The following is a 21,845-nucleotide window of genomic DNA, read 5'->3' as shown; positions in this document are numbered from 1 at the left end:
TTCTACCTTTCCTCTTTATCTTCACCTGTTTAATACAGTTGCCATCCTTTCCTCTACCATGATCAAAACCCCCTAAAGTTCACTCTCTCCTCCCTCTGGCTTATCTTCGTCTGCACCACATGGATGGAAAAAGAGGAATAAACATGTTGTTTCTCTCTCCCATTCTCCTTAAAATAGTTTCCTCAACTTTTGTCTAGCATCTTTTCGAAGTTGCACCATTTTAGATTTTGCTCCTAATGAGAAATATCTTAAAAATGAAGTACATTTTAAAATAATTAATCATTAACCTGAGTCTTCCGTTACCTTAATATGGTGAGCAGTGTAACATAGATTAAAGACAAATATCAAATTAAAATGGGTGTTTCATACATTTTTCATATTTGTGTCTCTTATAGATGACCCAGGAGCAGTATATCCTTGCAGCGCAGCCCAACCCGCTCCACCAGCGTGGGGCGTCAGTGTGTGGTGCCCAGGTTTACCCAGCAGTGGGCATCTATGGCTGGAGGAAAAGATGCTTGTACTTCTTTATCCTCCTCCTACTTGTCACTATGATCGTCAACCTGGCGCTGACCATCTGGATCCTTAAAGTCATGAACTTCACTCCGGTAAGAGGCGTGTGTGTGTGTGTGTGCGTGTGTGTGTGTGTGTGTGTGTGTGTGCGTGTGTGTGTGTGTGTGTGTGTGTGTGTGTGTGTGTGTGTGTGTGTGTGTGTGTGTGTGTGTGTGTGTGTGTGTGTGTGTGTGTGTGTGTGTGTGTGTGTGTGTATGTGTCTCATTAAAATGCCAGGATATTATATGCTTTGGTGTTTATGTGGGAGTTCATGTGAGAAATCTGTGAGAGGTGGAGTAAAAGGTTTTTCTGTCATGTAACAAAACATTAGAGTAATGATACAATCAACAGCAGTTCAACAGGAATGTGTGTGTGGCTGCACTAATATACCATCAAATTAGTGGTGTCCACTCTCAGTGTTCATTCTCAGTTTGTTTATGTATTTATGGTCAAATTGACTCTATGCTGGCTAATAGTTTGAAAGCAACATTAAAATTAAATTGGATTTTTTTCCAGCACGCATTTCCAAAAATATGTGATCACTTTTATTTTACTGTTTTCTTCTTAGTTGAGCAGCATTTAGAGTATAACACACAAAACATTCAGTGTCACATTTTGTTTTTCTTCCACTTGCAAAACAACATAATTTGCCAGTATTTTTATGACAAAATTAGGTTTCCTTTGCCCCTTAACCAAGAGTTTCCAGTGGTGTTGATCAAGACTTAAAACAGACTGTTCAGCAGCCTAATATAATCTAAGTATGAGAGCTGGGTAGGTGTATCTGACACTGTGCTGTGCACTTCTAGTGAATTGAATATGCTTTATGGAGTCCCACAAGGGTCCATTCTTGGTCCCTCCTGTTTGTTTCTATACATGCTTCCACTTGGCTCCATCATCATCAGACACATGATCAGTTATCGTGCCTACACTGATAACACACACTCCTCTGCTTGATAAAATCAGCAACTCAACTGCCTGAAGTACATTAATCTATGGATTTTACAACACTTCAAAAGCAGCAAGTATGTTTATTTGTAGATATGGTCTTTATTTACTTCTGACCAAGCTGGGAACATGAAAGTCATTGTTGACGCTGGCCTGAATTTCTATCCACACATCAACATCACCAAAGTAGCTTTTCCACCACCACCCACATTTCAACAATGTGATGCTTTTGTCAACAGCTGAATATATTATTGTAAAGGCCGATTTCACTTGTCTACCTTTAAAAAGCAGTTCAACAGCCTCAGCTCATTCAAATAGCTGCCTTTATCCTAACTAGCACCACACAGTTTAACCATGTCAACCACTTCTCAACTACAACTCCAGTGGCTACTTGTTTATTACAGGTTTGACTTTAAGGTTTTGCTCCTGGTTTACAAAGTACTGACTTATCAGCTCCCAGACATACAGTATCCAACATGCTCCCAGTTTCCTGGAAGATTTCATAGGTCACATGACAGCCCTAACCCTAACCTTTTTGGTTTTAACACACCTAAAGCGTGTAACATCCTACCTGCTGAATTGAGCTTTACACCAACATCATCTTTTTGAAATACACTTAAGACATTATTTTTTTATTCAGCATTCACTTCACTTATGTAAAGCACTTTGCTTCATTCTTGTATCATCTTGTGCTGTACAACTAAACTCGAAGTTGAACATGAACAGTGTTGGGTCAACCAGGTTAGACACAGGAGACCACTGTTCATTTCAACAGTTAACAGTCAACGTTGTTTTCTTTTAATCGTGATGATCGTGATAGCCTTCAGTGAAACACTGACTAACACTGAATCAGTCCAAATATTCAAAACCCTTCTCACAACTTTTTTTTTTTCACTGTCTTTTCAATGTGCCCAGCGGGCCTTTTATGCTCTATTGCTCTTATTTTGTGATTTTAACTACACCCACATTTTTATTATGTTTTCTCATTGCTGTTGCTGTTCACTGCTTTGTAAGCACCTTTTTTTGGAAATCACTTTAATACCCAATGGTTTTGTACTTTTAAAATGCCAAATACGTACATTTGACTTGGCTGACTGGGGAAAAGCGACACCAAGTGAAGCAGTAATATCCTATACAGAAAATACTAAACAGATGTTTGTTTTCATCAGACACAAGATAGTAATGTCAGGCACTTAAAGAATATTTTGATCTACAGTATCTCTAGTCAATGCTTGCCTCTGCATGTGTTTGTATGTCTCCTTAACCTTTAGTTTCTCTGTGTGTGTCATTCAAGTACTCATACAGCCAATATTCTATATAGCCTTAGGGCTCAAAGAACTACACTGTGATAGTATATATGCAAATGAGGAAGAATGTGACCCCTGCAAACCTCTGGTAAAGCCCCTCCCCACTCCCGTCATGCCTTTCAATAAATATAAGAGGGGATATAAGAGAAGCAGGGTAAAAAAAAAGGAGAGGAAAGACTGCTCAAGAATATGCCTGAGGGAAGGCAGGCAGCATTAAGCATAAAAGAGAAGAAGGTAATATACTGGTAGTGTGAAAAAGAGAGACAGTATGAGAGACCCAGAGACAGGAGTCATAAAGGCAGGTTGGGAGTAAAGAGTGGGGGAAAAAACAACAATAAACAAAAAAGCTAATGTTGAAAGTGTGAATATAAGTATATAAATAAAAAAATAAAAAACTGTGTTGGTTATTGGTAGCAGAAGGGTGCGTGAAAGGATTTTAAAGCACATAGTGGGATTCAGAATGTGATGTTTAGATGTAATATTCAGTGCCAATGCAGGAAGACCTACGTTGGTCACAGTCAGTAGAGCAGTGAAAAGTATCTCATCTTCTTTGACAATTTTATAATTTTACCCTAGCCATGATGATTCCCTTCATTCAAGTGATTTTTGTTGCCTCACTTTAACCAAATACAATGAATTATGTGTGAATTATAACTTTGTGTCTGATGAATGCTAGCAGAGAGTATCTTATATATACAAATGATGTATGAAAAAGAAGCACGAATCAACGACTTTTACTTTTGAGTTTGCAAGAAAAAGAAAAGATATTATAGAAGAAACAATGATACTGAGAAGGAATAATGTTTTTATTGCATTTGACCTCTCTCTTGCTCCCTGTTTTCTGTCAGCTCTCAAACTTTAGACGGATCTTGAATTATATATCATACAGATTAATATCCTGTGTGTTATCCTGCAACAGCATCCCTCAAGTCTCCCAACTATGATTCCAATCCCTGGCAGTACTTTGTGGTTAGGCTTTAGAGAGAGCAACTGGCTTTACAATGTGTTTTGTGCGAGGATAACAAATTCTTAGTATTTGGAGAAAGGGGGGACCTGGGATAGGGAAGAAGAGAGTGATGAATATGATAGAAAAGGCGCTAGAGTGTTGATCACAGCGAATACATGTATGTCTACACTTGGTTCAGTCACATCTTCCAGTAGAGGGCCTCAGATAAAGCTTTTTGTTGTGTCTATGCATTAGATCATTTAACATTCAAAGTCACATTCACAGTGGGATCATCTATTACTTAACAGCTGAGAAATTTAATGTAGGAAAGGAACCATCAGTTCATACTTTTAAACCCATCATGACCCTATCATGGCTTCATCCAAAACAGCATCAAAAAGTGTCACATAGCAGCAGCATTAGCATTTCAAAGAATGTTTACAGCTATGTTTGACTGCATTAATGCTGTAAAAGAAACCTGAAAAGAATTGGAAAAAAGATCACAAGAGTAGTGTTCTCTCAAATACAGCTGTTTCCTCTAGAGGTATGTTTACGAAGGCATAAGCATCCATAATCAATCTGCAATTAACATAATTAAGAGTCCTTGTAGATGTTTAAGTGGAAGAGAGAGAGAGATAATTATTTTATTTGGTTTCATCACAAATTCTAGTGGTTTTTGATTGGCATGGTTTTTACAATATTATTTTTAGTTTTTTAACCATTCATTCTGTAACATATGATCAAGGAGAAAAATCTGGAATGAAACTAAAATTTTGTCAACCTTTTTTCACAGCAGTTTGACCTGAAAATCACAAGTTTAAGTAGATGATTAATTGCTGCATTGCATTGCTGTAATGGCTGGAACAGAGCCAATTCTTTTTTTTTTTCTTTTTTTTTTTCAAATTTTTATTTATTATTTTATTTAATTAGCTCCACCTGTGCTCTCTGATGCGATCATAACGAGATTACAAGATTAATCCGAAAGTAAAACAATATGTGAAGTCAAAGATTTTGATGGAGAATAAAATAAATACAGGTGAGGCTTATCTAACAAATATGTTTGTCAAATCCAAAAGAGGGAAGAAACCCATCTTTTATCAACTTTCACAAGGCTGTCAATACGAGCCTTGTGTATTTCACATTTTTTTATTTGAACAACAAAGCAATTAGAAACATGAAACATGCAGTTCATGTTGTTGATGGCATTATTCAAATAAACTTGGCAAAGCAAACTTTTATCTAAAGTCTTACGGTGTTCACAATACAAACCAAGCTACTGGAGACACAAAGCAACAACCCTTTTATCGTGTATTGAATAAAATGTCTTGAATTAATTGACCAAAGTTCATTTGGAGTCTGCTAATCAAGCATTTACTTACAGAGGCAGACTATCTCTTGCCCTTCACTCACTATCTGTATCTCTCTGCTATGTTTGTGCTGAGCACATCATTTAAATATTCAGCTCCAATTGGTTGACAGGACTTTTTTCCTTTGTTGCACATTTGTTTAATGTTGCAATCAACCCAAGTACAACAGTTTTATTCAAAATTACATTTTGCACATTTGCATAAAGTTAAACTTTCTAAACGTTCTGTAATTACTATATTTGTTGCCACGTTGCACTTCTGCTGTATGCAAGGCAAATAACATAAAAAATGATATCTGTCACAAATACAATCACAGATGCAAAACTGCCTTTGTGAATTTCATAATGTCACATTTCAAATCTGACTATAGGAAGATATTTCTGCTATGGCTTCACAATTGTCTTTTTCATCATCGCCATCCAAATCACGTCCAAGTGGCAGTAAAGGCTTTTCAAACTTTTTGTTTGGTTTGGAGTTGCCAGATGTGATTCTCATTGTGACTGTGTGGGGAGAAGACGCAGCTCTGGTAGTAAATTGGAGAGTAGGGACTTGGGCACACAAGGAGTTTACACATGTGTTTGAAAGAGAGCGAGCAACAGAGAGGGAGAATATATGTGTATGTATGTGCCAGCAATTATTCAGCACTTGTTCATGTTAATGTGTGTGAGTATGTGTGCATGTTTGTGCATGTGTGCCTTTGCATGCTTGCGTGTGTCTATACCTACATTTGTGTTGTGTGTGTGTGTGTGTGTGTGTGTGTGTGTGTGTGTGTGTGTGTGTGTGTGTGTGTGTGTGTGTGTGTGTGTGTGTGTGTGTATGTGTGTGTGTGTGTGTGTGTGTGTGTGTGTGTGTGTGTCTGTCCTCCCCTGAGTCCTTTGGGCTTCCACTGCAGGTACATTCAATTTCAGTTGTCACTCACCAGCCTAATCCCAGTGTGTGTTATTCATGCCAATACCTGCTCAACCCACAGTGTTTTATCCCTTCATAACACAGTTTGTAGTGTGCTGCTATGCATGCTGCCATAATGGCCTCATACAATATGTGCATACAAGCTTTAAGAAGCTCCCCTTGCACACTGAACTCATAAACCAGATATGACTTATCAGCATTTTTACTTTTTTATTTACACTCCAATTAATTTAGGTTTCTTTTACCCAATATGAGTGATAGACTTCCCTGAATACTCATGGTAAAAGAGGGAGAATAGAGTATTTGTCTCTATAGTGAGATCTAAACCATTTAATAGCATAAGACTCCTGTTTCTTTCAGTGTTGAACTTTGTGCTGAGACTTTGTGAACTTTTAATTCTTTACCACATTAAACTGATAAATACCACATCAAAGTAATGAATAGTATAAGAATAACAATAAAACTGTCAGTGCTCTGTAATTTGTTTCAGCATTTTCACATACAGGTGATGATGGTAGACTTTTACTGCCAGCGTGTGAAGTGTGCTTTTTATTTTCAGATTGTGATTGGCTGCCAATCAGCTGAGTCATAAAATAAAAATTGTGGTACTTTTCAGACCAGAGTTACAACGTGCTTTAAAGACAATAAAACAACAATTTGAAAAACAATAAAAATGACCAGCATTAATTACAAATGGGGTTATGGCAACATAAAATAGGGTTGCGTCAAGGAAACACAACAGGGATAAAATGGGCAAAAACAAATCTAGTTTATGAGTAGCTTGTAAAAGTGAGGCAGTAGAGATAGACACAGATATTGTTCATATCTGAGTATCAGTTTTTCTCAGGTCTCATTTTGCTGTTTAATCTACCAATCCACTGTGAATTTTAGAATGGATAAGATTATACCTGACACGACCATGCCATGTATGATTTATAACAGTTTACAGCCTTGTGTGCCATGCTTATAAAGGCACATTGAGATATAACATGAACACAAATCCTTGTGTTGCAAAACTATCATGCTGACTGTTCACTGTTCTCCAAGTCACTAGTCGCTGCTGTTTTGCTTTCCTGACAGCCTAAGACAGACTAATATTGTCATGTTTTAATATTGCGAGATCCCATCACATTCTTAGTGTAAATTCAAAATACATAGAGATGTCGATAATCACCATCCAAGATACATGTTTTACTGTATGTATGAACATTTTTGGATCATCCCAAATTGTATTTAACGTCACTGTAAATTTGCCATACTGTTACTTCAGTAATGTCAATTTAATAATCATTATTCAAATTGAGCTACTTTTTGACCACCTTGGTACACTGTGAGCTGGGCGGCAGCCGAAGGCGGGGACCTTGGCGGTCCGACCCTCGGCTGCAGAAGCTAACTTTAAGGACGTGGAATATCACCTCTCTGGTGGGGAAGGAGCCTGAGCTGGTGCATGTGGTTGAGAAGTTCCGGCTAGATATAGTCAGTCTCACCTCGACGCATAGCAAGGGCTCTGGAACCAGTCTCCTCGAGAGGGGTTGGACTCCACTCTGGAGTTGCCACTGGTGAGAGGCGCCGGGCCCCCCAGCTTGGTGCCTGTATGTTGGAATTTACCCCAGTGGACGAGAGGGTAGCCTCCCTCTGCCTTCAGGTGGGAGGACGGATCCTGACTTGTGCCTATGGTCCAAACAGCAGCTCAGAGTATCTACCATTTTTGGACTTCTTTGAGGGGGTGCTGGAGAGTGCTCCCTCTGGGGCTTCCCTCGTTCTGCTGGGGGACTTCAACGTTCATGTTGGCAACAAGAGTGAGACCCAAAGGGGTGTGATTGGGAGGAACATTGAGTCCCGAGTGGGCCATGTTCCGTGCCTCCATTGTCAAGGCGGCCATCAGGTGCTGTAGCCGTAAGGTGGTCGATGCCTGTCATGGGGTACTCCGTGAGTACAGGGTATCGGAAGAGCTGGACGAAGTGGCTGTGAAGTCTGGGTTTCCCTGCTTAGGCTGCTGCCCCCGCGACCCAACCCTGGATAAAGCGGCAAGAAGATGGATGGATGGATGGATATTCAAAATGAAATGTTTTTAAGGGTAATTCATTCAGTACATCAAGATTAAATCCTTGACCCCTTGAATCTTGAATACATTCCCATACAGTAGTTGTGCTGTTTCCTCACAGAAGGAAAAAATAATAATAAAGTACTGAGCTGTAAATAAAGATAGTATAATGTAACATGCCAAAGGAGATTAAAGGAAATAGAAAGAGAAGGAAGATCCACTTTTCTCCATGTAGCGAATTTACTCAGTGCTGTTTAGCAGGCAGTTTGAATTTGTCATTTCCTTCAGGCAAATAGGGCGATAGGTACATGATCTCAATTAGCGGATGGGGTGCTCTTTGCTGTCACAGCTGCACTAGTGATTTATGTTGATGAGATATGTGTACTTTTTCATTAAAGCCCTGCCAAGTGTAGCTTTAAGTGTCTTTACAAATAAACTAATCGGAGAAATCAGTGTTGTAGAGAGAAAGAAGAGATTGGAGTAAGTAAAGCGAGTGGGGAGAATGGTGAATGATGCATGACAGATAGGAAAAAGGTGGAAATAGGGAGTGATAGGAGTGTGTGCATGTGTGTGTGTGTGTCTGTGCAGTTTAAATAGAGTGTCCCCATCATCCACGCTCAGCTTCTCCCTCCTGTCCTCTGCCTCTGGGGTCCTTAGGGACTTGGAGAGGTGTCTGTTTCACTGCCTCATGGAGTGGAAGTGAGTGGATGATGGGCTGCCAGAGACAGGCAGTGTGTGGAGTTTGATGTGTGGCTGTGTGAGTGTTACAGTGTTCATCAAGCTACAGTCACTATTTTCCAGTTCAGAGACCCTTCAAAACATGTGGCCTCTCCACAAACCAGTGAAATAGCAGTTGTCTCATTGTATCCATACATTGATTCACTTTATTAATTCATATTTGCCCCTGTCCATAAAACTAGCTGACTTTCATACATTATGAAAAAAATTAAATGGCTTCTTCATCAGTACCTGAGATATTATTGATGAATAAGATTGCATTTAGTTCATTATTACATTTAAAATAATTGATAATATTTGGGTTTATTTATTAAAAATGACATGGGATTTTGTATTTTACATTAACTTGTACATTAGGTTGTAGGATGTAAGGTCAGTCATTGAGTATAATGAGCAATAGTGGCAGAAAAAAGCTGTTTTAATGTTAGTGTACTGCATTTGCTGTCTGTGTTAAAATGACATTCACAGTAATAATAGACTTCAGATACACTGAGCATGTTACCGCTGCATGTATGAGGTTAAATGGCATGAGTGTCATAATGTGACAGGTAACAGTGACTGTTTTCTCAGTGTGATTGTGTTTGTGTATGTTGTGTGTGCATATGTGTGTGTTTGTGTATGTGAGGGTAAAATGTGCTGTTGAAGGCAGTATAAGCTCTCAAACCTGCTGTACTCAGCTCCTCGTCTAGACCAGCCACCATCATTATGGCTGTTCACATCTGCACTGTGTAGTTTATCGTTTCACACACACATACACACACACGCACACACACATTTTTCTCACTTTGTCAGTAACAGTGCTGACCTCAGGTAATGGGAGAGTCTAGCATGAAATACTCTGTCCTCCTGTGTCATGCGCACACACTCACACACACACACACACACACACACACACACACACACACACTCACATGCACTGAAGAGGGGTTAATGTGACGTATTCCATCAGACTTAGAGTGCTGACACACCTGATGTTAATCACTTGAATGGTGACACACATGCACACACATGCACATAGGCATGTACATGGAATGAGAGATTTGAAATAAATGAATTTTGTGTTAAACTTGAGGGTGATAATTTCTACTTTTAATTGCAGAGTAGACACATACAACAAAACACCTAAACATGGCCAATATTTGAAAATGAATGATGCCTTGAGTATCGGCAAACGGCTTATCTGGAAATGACAAAGAGATTTCAGTCCAGCATGCAGCAGATCTACTAAGCAGATTTATATTTCAATTAACTGTCAGCTCACTACGGGACTAAACCGGAGTATTTAGGTTGAAACAGATCATCTAAATAATATGTCAAACCACTGCTTTAGGTAGATCAATTCTAAATTGTCATGTGGGGCTTACTAATCCATAAAAGGTAATAGATCATGTGCTAATAAGAATGCATGCTGTATGAGACTCACAGGAGCATTACATTTCTGCCTAATGTTCTTTCCCCACTTCCTCACATGAAGCCGTTGAGCTCATTACATTTTCTTTTGCCTCCTGTTAGACTTGGCTCATGCAAATTGTTTTTCAGGCTTTATGACAAACCTGTGCTGTAGCTTGAGACACTGTTTTGAACCCAGATGTGGCTGTAAATATTCCTGTCCCTGCTACACTGATTAAGATGGTGACGCATTAGTGTCACCGCCACACTGCGATGAGTGGCACAAATGGAACACACAAATAAACAGGGATTTAATACTAATCTATCCTGTCATAATAGTGAATTTGGGATGAGTGTTGCCTTGTCACATTATTGAAACGATCATTTGTTGGCTAATTACTTGATAATAAGCACATAGCGGATTATTTGTCTCTAGTAACATAAAGGTGAGTACAGTTTTGTTGATATGAAGTATTCTCACTATCTATTGAAAGTTGGATTGATTATTATTATTTTTATTAATTTCACTATTACATTTAAACTCCAAATTCATTCAAATTAGGACATTAGAATTGTTCTCCCCAGTGAAGAAAGGCAGAAATGATATATTAATGATATGTATGACACGTCTGGACCACTCGTACATTTTTTTCACTCCTCAGAAAATTCTAGGTGTCAGAAAAATGACGAATGCCTCAAATGTTCTTAAATCACGAATACACATATTTTAAACATGGATTTGTGCATATACCCTGTTTGTGAATGAGGCCCAGTGATGGTTTTAAAGTGAAAACTCCAAGTCCTACCTTCAAACTTGAATTTCCGCTGAGCTCTTAAACTTGAAATGCAAGTGATGAGATTTCATGTGCAGTGATAGGCACCATGGTTAAACAGACAAGGATGCACGCAACTCACACTCAAAATTTAATTTAAACAAGACCTCACAGCACCACGCACACTGTTTGACTGAGAGATGATCTCTGAGGAGTGCAAGCCAAAACCTCTCCAGCAATGAATGTATATCACCAAGAGAAAAGAAGGAGGGGGAAAAAAAACGGAAAACAAGTCTCTCTGATTAACAGTTTGAATCTCTGTCTGCACAAAACAAAGATGTCTTTTTATAGAGTCAGCAACATTTTCAGCTTAAACTCCCTCAGAGAAGCAAGAACTTTAACATTAAATCACTTTGATGTGTATTTTTATGCAGAGACCCCAGAGTATTTTGTGTGTGTGTGTGTGTGTGTGTGTGTGGGGTGTGTGACAAGTAAGTAGTGTCTGGGAGTATATGTGACACCTAAATCTGAATCAGTCAGCACTTTAGTCCTATTATGTCCAGTGGCAATGTGTCAACCAATGATAAATAAGTAACACACACACATGAACACACACACACCATTCCTATACAGTAGCACTATATGTTCCGTATGTTTGTTTGCATGTGTGTGTTTGTTGGTAGTGAAGACAGTGCTCCATCCGGTGTGTTAAGTGTGTCTGTACTAAATATGTGCAAAGGCAAAAATATCTGTCTGTCAGCAGTTTTAGTCTTGTTATCTCTGCTGGCACTCTATCAAAGATATAAACAATGATAAATAATGAACACACGCTCATCTTAATGGAGTCAGTGTTGGAGGGAGAGAGTGTACGGTATACACTATGTGTTTAGACAATCAAATGGAGCATTTGTCTGCGTGTGTCTTTAGGGAAACGCTTGATTGCTTTTACTTTTATGCTGACATGCTGGCTTGTGAATGTGCATGTGTGTGTGTGTGTGTGTGTGTGTGTGTGTGTGTGTGTGTGTGTGTGTGTGTGTGTGTGTGTTTGTACGTAGACTGAGGTTTCATAAGACATGAAGCCTTAAAAAATAAACCTCAAATCTCTATTTGAGACAACATAAACCCTCCTGTGTAGGCATCTTCTTTGCATGGTTACTCACATATACATATTTACATTTTTGCATAACTCTCTATGCATTATACATTTTGCACATTCCAGGTTCACTTCCTTCTTTTGAGATAGAAAGGAGTGAATTAGTGTTTGTTTAAGTAAAAGAGACATGCAGAGAGCAGCCACCCGTTAGAGGATGAGCTTATGCTGAACTCTTTCTTGCATAAATAGTCTGTCTACATTCACTATTGACTTGGATAATGATTGCAGTAAAGGGCAGGGACGCATGAACACACCTACATGTGTGCTCTGTTGGCCCCCTGACTTAAGTTACACAGAGAGAATCTACCTTATCATTACCTTCAAGTAGCCACTTACAAGTGACCTCAGTTCAAAACATTCAGCTTTTACTGTGATTCTGCTTTTTGAGTTGAAATGAAAGTAGTTAAGTTAGAGAAAATGTCATTCTACACTTCTTTGAGCATTTATTTTGCTGCAGCCCACAATATGTGTAGCAATGGTTATATGTTGTGAACAGGTATAATGGAATAGAAGGAGAAGCTTAGAGTAATTATATGAGTCCAGTAATCGACATTGATTGTGGAAATAGAAGGTAAATACATTTTAGTTTTTAGCCTCTTAAGTGGTAGGAGAATGCACTTCTCACTTTTCATGAAAAGAGGATATACTATGTATCAGGGGACCAGACATGTTACACAGCAGGCTGGGTGCTATCTACCAGATGAGCCGAGCCCTGTTTGTCTTTTTTCAGTAAACTCAATCAAATCCATGCATAGTAAAGAATGAGGTGCAAGGCTGCATAAAATGCATGAATCAATGTGAGCTGAATGGATGGAAGAATTCAGTAACAGTAATGGAGCAAGCTTAAATGTTACAAATCAGTGCTTTTCCACTCTAATAGATTTCATCTAATTCACAGAATTGCTTGCAGAGTTGAAAAAAAAAATCCTAACCCTGAGGTTACCATTTTAGATGTCATGGTACATACTTTGCCTGCTATGCATGTACTGTAAGACTATGAAGCTATTACAGCAGAAACAATACTTTTGAATTGTGTATGTCTTTCAATCTAAAGTATATGTTACATACAAAATTGGCTATGTAAAATCTGAAATTGGTGAGTTACATGTTATCTCTTAATATTTGGGGGCCAGCCAATGGACTACAGAAAAGAAGATCTTGCTTTATCTAAAACACATCCAGTAATACCTGCATCATGCAGGTTGAATAGCTTTATGTGTGGCTCTTTAGCTGTCCTTCAGATTATAAATGAGTATACTTGATGTATTGAAAATGGTGATCAATGATTATACTAGACTGACTGACTAAAAATGTGCGTACCCGTTAGTTTGTGATTGGTCCAAAGCACAAAGAGAATATTCAGAAAAAGCATGCAACCTGTTTTAACCTTGAACTAATGCATTATTCTATAACTGTCTATCAAATTCTTTCATTATTTTGTGATTGTATACATTTCCTTTCTTTTAACACTTCAGGCATTCAATTCTTGTTATACTAAAATTGAGTTGAGATAGGAATCATTATTTTACCAGGAGCCTACTGTGCTGTATAAAGGCAATAAATGAAAACAATGTATTGCTTGTAAAGTACGTTGTCATCAATTATTTCATACACAATTGTTATTTTCCTGTGCTGAAAGTCTGGGAAACCTTTCCTAACTTTTTAATGTACTGCAATATACTTTTAGTTGACAACAGTCATTTCTGCATTAGTACTCTCTGTGGTGTTGCCACGAGTAAAAAATTGGGACTTAGGGATTTCTAAAATCAATGAATGAGTTAACACACTTACAGATTCTGCACTTTTATATTTCTTTCATGTCTCACCTTGTGTGATGTCTTATTCATGATGGCTTTTGATTTATTTCTTTGCTCTTGTGTGATGAAGGGCCATATATACATCCTTGAAAAAAAAAGGTTGGACTTTCGGAAACTTTAAAATGATTTGCAATTTATTTTCGTACTTTGATTTTCTTTAAGAGAATAAGAGATTGCCTCCATTTAACCCCTGGGTGGTCATAACGATGTGATACTTGAAGGCCATCCTTGGAAAATGTGCAGAACCAGGTTAGCAAACACACTCGGTCAGTCAGTTTGTCATAGTGTAATAAGGCAATAAGATTTACTTGTTGGCGATCTGTGTGTGCTACTTTGGGCTTTGTCTCTTCTACAAAGGACTGGTCTGCCTCATGTAGTGGTGATCACGCCACTGAGTGAATGAATTGAGTTTGGCTTCATGAGGCAATAGAAGCAGCATGCTACACAGAGCTGCTTGTGGCAGGCTGACTCAGACAGCAGGTGATCTTGCTTGGCGTGTGATAATGTTATGGCATCCTTGCTGGGTGTTACTAAAAGTGAACAAATAAATAAGTTCAAAGGATGAGTTCATAGTGTTGGGGATGTGTCTTCACTATTGTGTATGTGTTACATGCTTATATGTGTGTTGAGCTTCTTCAGCATTGATGTATAGCGGTACAGTAGTTGGGGGAGTCTGACCAGGGATCTGCTGTATAGCTGCTGGGTTTTGTTGTTTGTTTTAATTATGTTTTGTTTGGTTTGCTTTTCAGTGTTACTTTGATTTAATTGTTTACTTCAGTGCTACTCTATGGGTGCTTTCACAACAACAGCTGTTGGTACACACTAAACAGTCCATTCGGACCAAAAGCTCTTAGTTCGGTTCGTTTTGTTGGTGTGAAAGCATTAATCACACTCGGGTGCGCACTAAATCAAGCGGACCGAGACCTCCAAAAAGAGGTGGTCTCTAACCCGAACCTAACCCTAACTGTAACCCCTAACCCTAACTTTTGATCATATTAGTTTATATATCAATATCCATTAAGTATTCATATCACGTATCGTATCACGCCAACTTTGCACTGGCAACATTTTGTCCCCACCTGGAAATGAGCAAGCTGTTCATAACTTTTATTACCTTATAGATTATTCATCACCTCTTTCAAACCATTATACCACTGACTACTCACACATTTACTTTGTAGAAAAGAAATAATACATTCTGAACGTTAAGTAACAGACTGTACCAAAGAAAAAGAAAAGAAGAATGACTCAGGTTCAGTTTTTTGTCTGGTAATTTCTTCAGTAGTGGTTTATTGTGGTTAACATCACTCTTGACTTAACATCTCAGTAGTAAATCAGTGTGTATTCATTGATATTGTGTTTGTTTTTTTTACTCACAGTCCTTCTGATTTCAGCTCTAGATACAGCTATTGTCATATTTTGAAATTACTGGACACTGTGTAATTGTAAATCAAAGATATTTGACAAATATTTATTTTCTATGATGACATTTTAAGAACTGTAATCACCAAATGTCTTAACTGTCAACTTGATTTGAAAACAGCATGGTATTACCCACACTTGAGTCAATAAATGGTGACATCAGTATTCACAAGTTTAAGTGGAACAGGAGTGCTTTTTGCATTGGTATGTTATTGTCAGTGTCATTGTGTTTCTGCTGCTGTGTCGATGGATCATCTTTGAGAAAGACAAAATGAGACAGCGTGACAAATACTGTACCTTAACGCACTGACTAATACCATGAGACATTTACTCCCTGAGGAAAGGTGAAAAAAAGTCCAACCATATGCAGACATACAGCCAATAGGACACACACACACACAGGGTTTGCTCAGGTCATTTTTTCAGTATTTACACAGACCCACATTCATTTCTTAACCCACTTACCCTAACCCTAACCTGACCCAGAGAGAGAGAGAGAGAGAGAGAGAGAGAGAGAGAGAGAGAGAGAGAGAGAGAGAGAGAGAGAGAGAGAGAGAGAGAGAGAGAGAGAGAGAGAGAGAGAGAGAGAGAGAGAGAGAGAGAGAGAGAGAGAGAGAGAGAGAGAGAGAGAGAGAGAGAGAGAGAGAGAGAGAGAGAGAGAGAGAGAGGGGGAGAGAGAGAGAGAGAGAGAGAGAGAGAGAGAGAGGAGAGAGAGGAAGAGAGGAAGAGAGAGAGAGGAGGTCTCTTGAGTGATGGCCTGTCGGTCCAGTTCAATCTCAGGCCTGATGATCTAAACTGCTGTTGATTCACGCCCCACTGCTCTGTAATGCATGTGAATAGAGGCCACTGGGTTGATGGGTTGGTGTGTGTTTGTGTGTGTGTGTGAGTCTGTACTGTCCAGCTTTGTATGTCTGCAGTACATCATTGTATGCTTCTTAAGACAATGTTGGTATGTGTGTCTGTGCGTGTGTGTGTACAACACCTCAAACACACACACACACATAAGGCCCACCAGCTGTGACAGTGGAACAGCTGTCTGTCAACTGCCCTGTCCTTACTCCTCTCATCCTGTGTGTGTCTAGCATTTAAATCACAGCAGCAGTGTCTGCACTCGTCACGCAGCAGTGAGATTGTCCTAAATCCAGCTATCTTAATGGCAAAAGCAGTGGAAGAATTGCATTCAAAATGCTGTGTATCCTTTTCTTGGAAATAATTATCAGATGTTGCCAGTATTTCAGTGAGTTAGGTGATTACAATCACAAAGCAAAGACAGATAGGAAAAGATAGGGATTCTGAAAAGGTTCCAGTATTTCAGCAGTGGGTGTCCCATTTTTACATGATACTCTGTAAAATCATGTAACACTTTTAACCTTTTAGCACTTTTGATGTAAACAGTAAAGAGTCTTAACATATTTACCTAATTTTCTAACTCATTAATAATCCTTTATCAGAACTGAAACATTATAATATGAATCAGCAACAATTCTGACAATCAATGACTTAATGTAATTTTAAGACAAAAATGAGTGTAGTCAAAGTGGCTACAGCTTGTCAATTTGTATATTTGCTGGGTTTTTCAATTGAGTTTAAATAAACGTAAATTCAAGATTTTCTTTTTTATAGTTTTGGACTGTTGGTTGGTAAACCTGTTGTCTGGGATGTGTGATGGACATCAATCAGACAATCAATCCATTATAAACATAATAATTAGTTGCACACCTGTCTACAGAGTCCAAAAGCGCACAGATGACCCACTTTTATTGCACACTGGCAGGACACACAGTATAAGCACAGATCTGAGGCCTAAAAGATTCACTAACATTGTTGTTTTTCCACTGGATGTAACAGAGGATGATGCTTTGTTTAACTCTGGGACTGACAGAGTCTGAGGAAAGTGCATTTGGTGAGCCTTACAGTGACTTGGGTGCAGTATTTGTGCACAGAGACAGCTCTGATGAAGAGTTTTTGTGACTTGAGTAAGAGTACAGCTACACACTGTATCAATTATGTAGTTACCATGTATTTTTAGAAGGCTTAATTGAAACTCATAGCCTAACCCGAACCCGGTCTGACTTAATATACCAGTCTAGTTCAGTTAAGTAAATCATTACTGGACCATTAACCATAACCATAAAAACACAATCAATAAATCAATCAAAACAATCAGACATTAAAAGCAGATTTAAAAGGGTGGAGGAGTGACATATGTTTAAAATCAAAGTAGATTGAAAATGTTTTGGAACAAATTGTGTATACATATGTATTTGAATGGCTTTGGTGCATTCAAATAAACCAGTCTTTAATAGAAAAGCATTTTTCCCTGCATGAGACCCCCAAAAATAGACTGCGTCTTATACACAGGTGTGACTTATTTACTGTTTTTTAGGGTAGTTGGCAAGATTTAAAAAAAGTAAAAGAAATAGAGTTATTGTGAGGTCAACAACCCTCACAAAACCTTTTCTATTCTCATGAAGATCTGGCTGACAGAATATAATTAGAAACATGGCTAAGTGGGCGACTTGGCTGTAGAGATGCTCAGTACTGTTTTTGAACACAGTACACACAATAGTTAATCTAGCTCTGCACAATAGAGCTTGTCTTGACATTGTTGCTCTGGCATATTACAGTGAGAGCTGTTGCCATGCGTGGGATAACAGCCGTTGTTTCATTTATATTTACATAGAAGTGTATACAATAACATGGGCAAGTGCTGGGACAGAGATGGTTTTCCCTCCCTTGTGCAAGACAAAAGCATCTGCTGCGGTCATGATCGTTTTACATTGGGTTTGATTATATCCTTTCACCATTTGTTGTCTCTTTTATCTCTCTTCTTTTCCCCTTCCACTCAACAACCTCACTCCTCCCTCTCTGTTGACTCATCACAACCCCTTCTATCCCCTTCTCTCCCCATTCCTCCTCCTCTCGTCCGCCTCATCCTTACTCCTCTTCCTTTCCTCCTTCCCCTTCCCTTCCAGGGCCCTCATGGCAGATCCCCCTCCTCTTCCTTTCATGCTTAATCTTTTCTTGTCTTTTATCCCTTATCCCTCTGCTTTCTCTCCCCTCGACATTCTTGTCTTTAGAGGCTGTGATGTCTACCCCGGCTCTATGGAAACTGTGTGTGTGTGTGTGTGTGTGTGTGTGTGTGTGTGTGTGTGTGTGTGTGTGTGTGTGTGTGTGTGTGTAGGATAAATTGCTAGACTTTCTGCCTGAAAACAGAAGGGATCAAAATAGATTTGTTTGATTTCCTGGTACTACTTCTGTTTTTCCTCATCCACTGTCTATGAGCAAGAAGAGCAGGGGTGGGAGTGTTTTAGTAGAAGACTAAAAATAAAAGGGGGCATGGATAGGAACAAAGAAAGGACCAAGGTAATAAAGGAGAGGAACTATATGAGAAGATGTTTAAAATGAGGAATATAAATGATTACATGATTGGAGGAGAAAGAAGGTGGAACAGAGGACTAAAAAAAACAGATTATGATACAGAAAGATGGATAATGGGGGAGTTTAAAGAACAAACAATAAGGAGATTAGAGGAGTAGAGAAAAAATGAAGAGTCAATACAAGAAGAAGTGATGAGGAGACGGAGGAAAAAGTTACAGAAGTGATGATCTGATTGCATCTATTGTATCAAAGGAAGAAAGCCGGCGTGAAGATTACAAAGCATTTGATTTCAACTCGCTCTGTAGTCAATTTCTGCTCTATGTTTCCTTTTTCTTACTCACAAGACACACGCATACACACCCATGTACATTATTGCTGATCAGCAGTATATTATTGCCATTATTATGTTTTCCACATTGCATGACTTTTTTTTAAAAGGAAGTTGTCTTAATGGCCACTGTGTAAATCCAATAAAGAATTGATTCCAGCACAGAGCCCTTTTAACATGGCAATAATGTTCAGAGTGGAGAGAAGCCAAAGCTATTAAAAAGGGCAAAACAATCACCTCTACCTGATTCAGGGTTATCCTTATTAAACTGTTCTCTTGTGTGTTTCTTACTTTTTTTTTTCTTTGAATACAAGCACATTAACTGTATTTTGCAAGCAATTATAATTTGATTGAACCCGAGAACTACTGGGAATCTGTGTCTATCTTTTGGCGTTCGTCTCAGCTACGTGACTGCGCCAGGCTAAATTAGCTTACAAACAGAGGTCTCCAGCCACGGTTCAGAGCCACAGCTCTGGCAAAGCAACAGTGCAAAAGCCACTCAAATCAAATGATGATGAGTGGAAAACACCACTTGCAGGAGATAACTCACAGACAAACTCTACTGCTCCAAATCTAATCCCTCCCAGTGTGACATTTTACACATGCTTTGATACTGAACATAGCTGTTTTTCTTCTTTCTTTCTTTTTTCCCCATCTGATGATGTGTCTTTGGATAATTGTCCTTGTGCACACAATCATTTTAAAACGGCTTCTGCTTATTTGAGGTAAATGTAGTATCTACCAGCACATGCAATATAGGATTAATATAATCAAACTCATTAGTATTGTTTTATTCTATGCAAAGCAATATATTATCTATCAAAACAACATTTTTAAAGGTGTGGTTACCCTTTAACCCTAACATACTGTTCAGTGTAAAATTTTGTACATCTGAGAGCTGTAAAAATACTTATTTTCCCTCATTGGCCTGAAATTTGATGGCTTCTCCTAATGTGACCCAGAAATATCTAAACTTTTTAAAAACATGTTAGTAGTGTATTTGAAGCATATGTATCCAAAATGTCAAAAATCATCATTCAAACATGACCATAATATAGTGTTATTTATATGTAGCCTATATGTATATGCATATGTATATGTATATGTATGTGTGAATATATATATATATAGTTTCTTTCCTCATAAAATCTAAAAAAAAGCACAGCAAAAAAAAACCTTTAATCCTTGATATATTCTTAAGGTGATAATAGGCTGACTTTGTAAATGTCTTAATGTGGCTGTTGAAATTTAGGTCTGAGTCCATAACTACACTAAGATTGCTGGCTTCCTTTGTGGTTCATATCACAGATGAGAGCTGACTTTTGATTATTCTTCCTTGGCTTCAAAAACTATCTCTTCAGTTTTGTCTTTGTTTAATTTAAGAAAATCTGACACTGAAATTGTGGTGCTGTCTGTGTTGAAGGGGATGTCACTGAAGACCTTAACAAGAGCAGTCTCAGTGGTGTGGATGAAGCACTGACATAATAATTGTTCATTAGTGTGGTGTATTGATGATGGTAGTTTTCAAGGCCTTTGCAAAGAAATCTACGAAAAGAGACGTGTTGACAGTTTGTATCTGAGGCCATGCAATTAGAAACATCTTTGAAAAGGCCTGTTGGCAGAATATCAAGGCAGCAGAAGGAGGATTTCAGATGTTGTATTGTATAATGTCCTCCAGGTTTTTATGGTTGATTGGATAAAGTTGTGTAAGGGTATTTGAATTGATTGAAGTGGACACAGGGACAATATATATCTTGTACCTGATATGGAGGCACTTACTGCTTGTCTAATTCTCTGAATGTTGTCAGTGAAGGAGACAAATTCATTGCAAGTCCTGGTGGATACAAGTTTGCCTCTGAACTTGTATCCACCAGGACTTGCAATGAACTGACACAGGGGGTTTGTTAGCCTGTTGACAATAGCAAACAATCATGCACATTATATCTGTTTTCTGTTTCTTTCTTCAAATTATAAATGCAATGTCTCCCTTTATAGATCATAATGACAGAGCTGTTCTGGTTGCGGTAATGCAGTCATGTCATGCCCACCACAGGGTCAAGTTGATCACCACTTCAGCACTGAGTGGGCAGCTCAAGTGATGTGACATTAGTTATTCTCTTCGGCTTGACATAAAGAATGAGACTCTAAGACAAAGGCCTCTAACAGGGGGTCCGCGACCCCTAGGGGGCCCACGGAGGTACTGCAGGGGGGTCGCAAAAGTTTTGGTTGATTAGACATTTTTTTAATATTCCCCCTCGCAATTTTTTCCACAAATTGAAATGTCTTTAATCCCACCCCACCCAGACCAGCACTACCCCCCCCCCCTATTATTTGAATATCTTAGTATTCAATGCACAATAACAAGGTACATTTATACATGGCACTATAGGGCCAGTTTAATATAAAACACAATTTTATACAATATAAACAGGGGGTCCCCGCTCCATCTCTACATTAGTTTGGGGGTCCATGGCCTGGAAAACATTGAAGACCCCTGCCCTAAGACATTAAGAGACCTATGACATAAAGGCAGACATACAGACTATAGGGGTTATAAAGAATAGACTACTACAGGAATAATTGCATTTCAAAAGTTTACCATATTAGTCTGATATAAGGTTTTTTGTTTGTTTGTTTGTTTTTTGTTGTTTTTTTCTTCCTCAAAATAAATCTGAAATAGTGCAGCCATATTATATTCAGGGTCTAGATAATTACGTAGATAAAGTATGTCAGTCAGCACTAGTTAGTAACTGGTTAGTCCAGTTAAAGCTGTGTGG

General features: G+C 38.5%; 1 protein-coding gene across 1 annotated transcript in view; it reads left to right on the top strand.

Moving 5' to 3' along the window:
* The first annotated feature begins 395 nt into the window (after positions 1–395).
* The window catches only part of LOC128375937 (zeta-sarcoglycan), a 160,884-nt gene continuing 139,434 nt past the window's right edge, over positions 396–21,845 (top strand). The window contains exon 1 of the mRNA XM_053336363.1: positions 396–605. Coding sequence (XP_053192338.1) covers positions 396–605 — 210 coding nt within the window. The remainder of the gene's footprint in view (positions 606–21,845) is intronic.

Source organism: Scomber japonicus, chromosome 2, assembly GCF_027409825.1.
Source record: "Scomber japonicus isolate fScoJap1 chromosome 2, fScoJap1.pri, whole genome shotgun sequence".
In the NCBI taxonomy this organism is placed as follows: Eukaryota; Metazoa; Chordata; class Actinopteri; order Scombriformes; family Scombridae; genus Scomber; species Scomber japonicus.
This window is presented reverse-complemented; position numbering and strand designations above follow the sequence as displayed.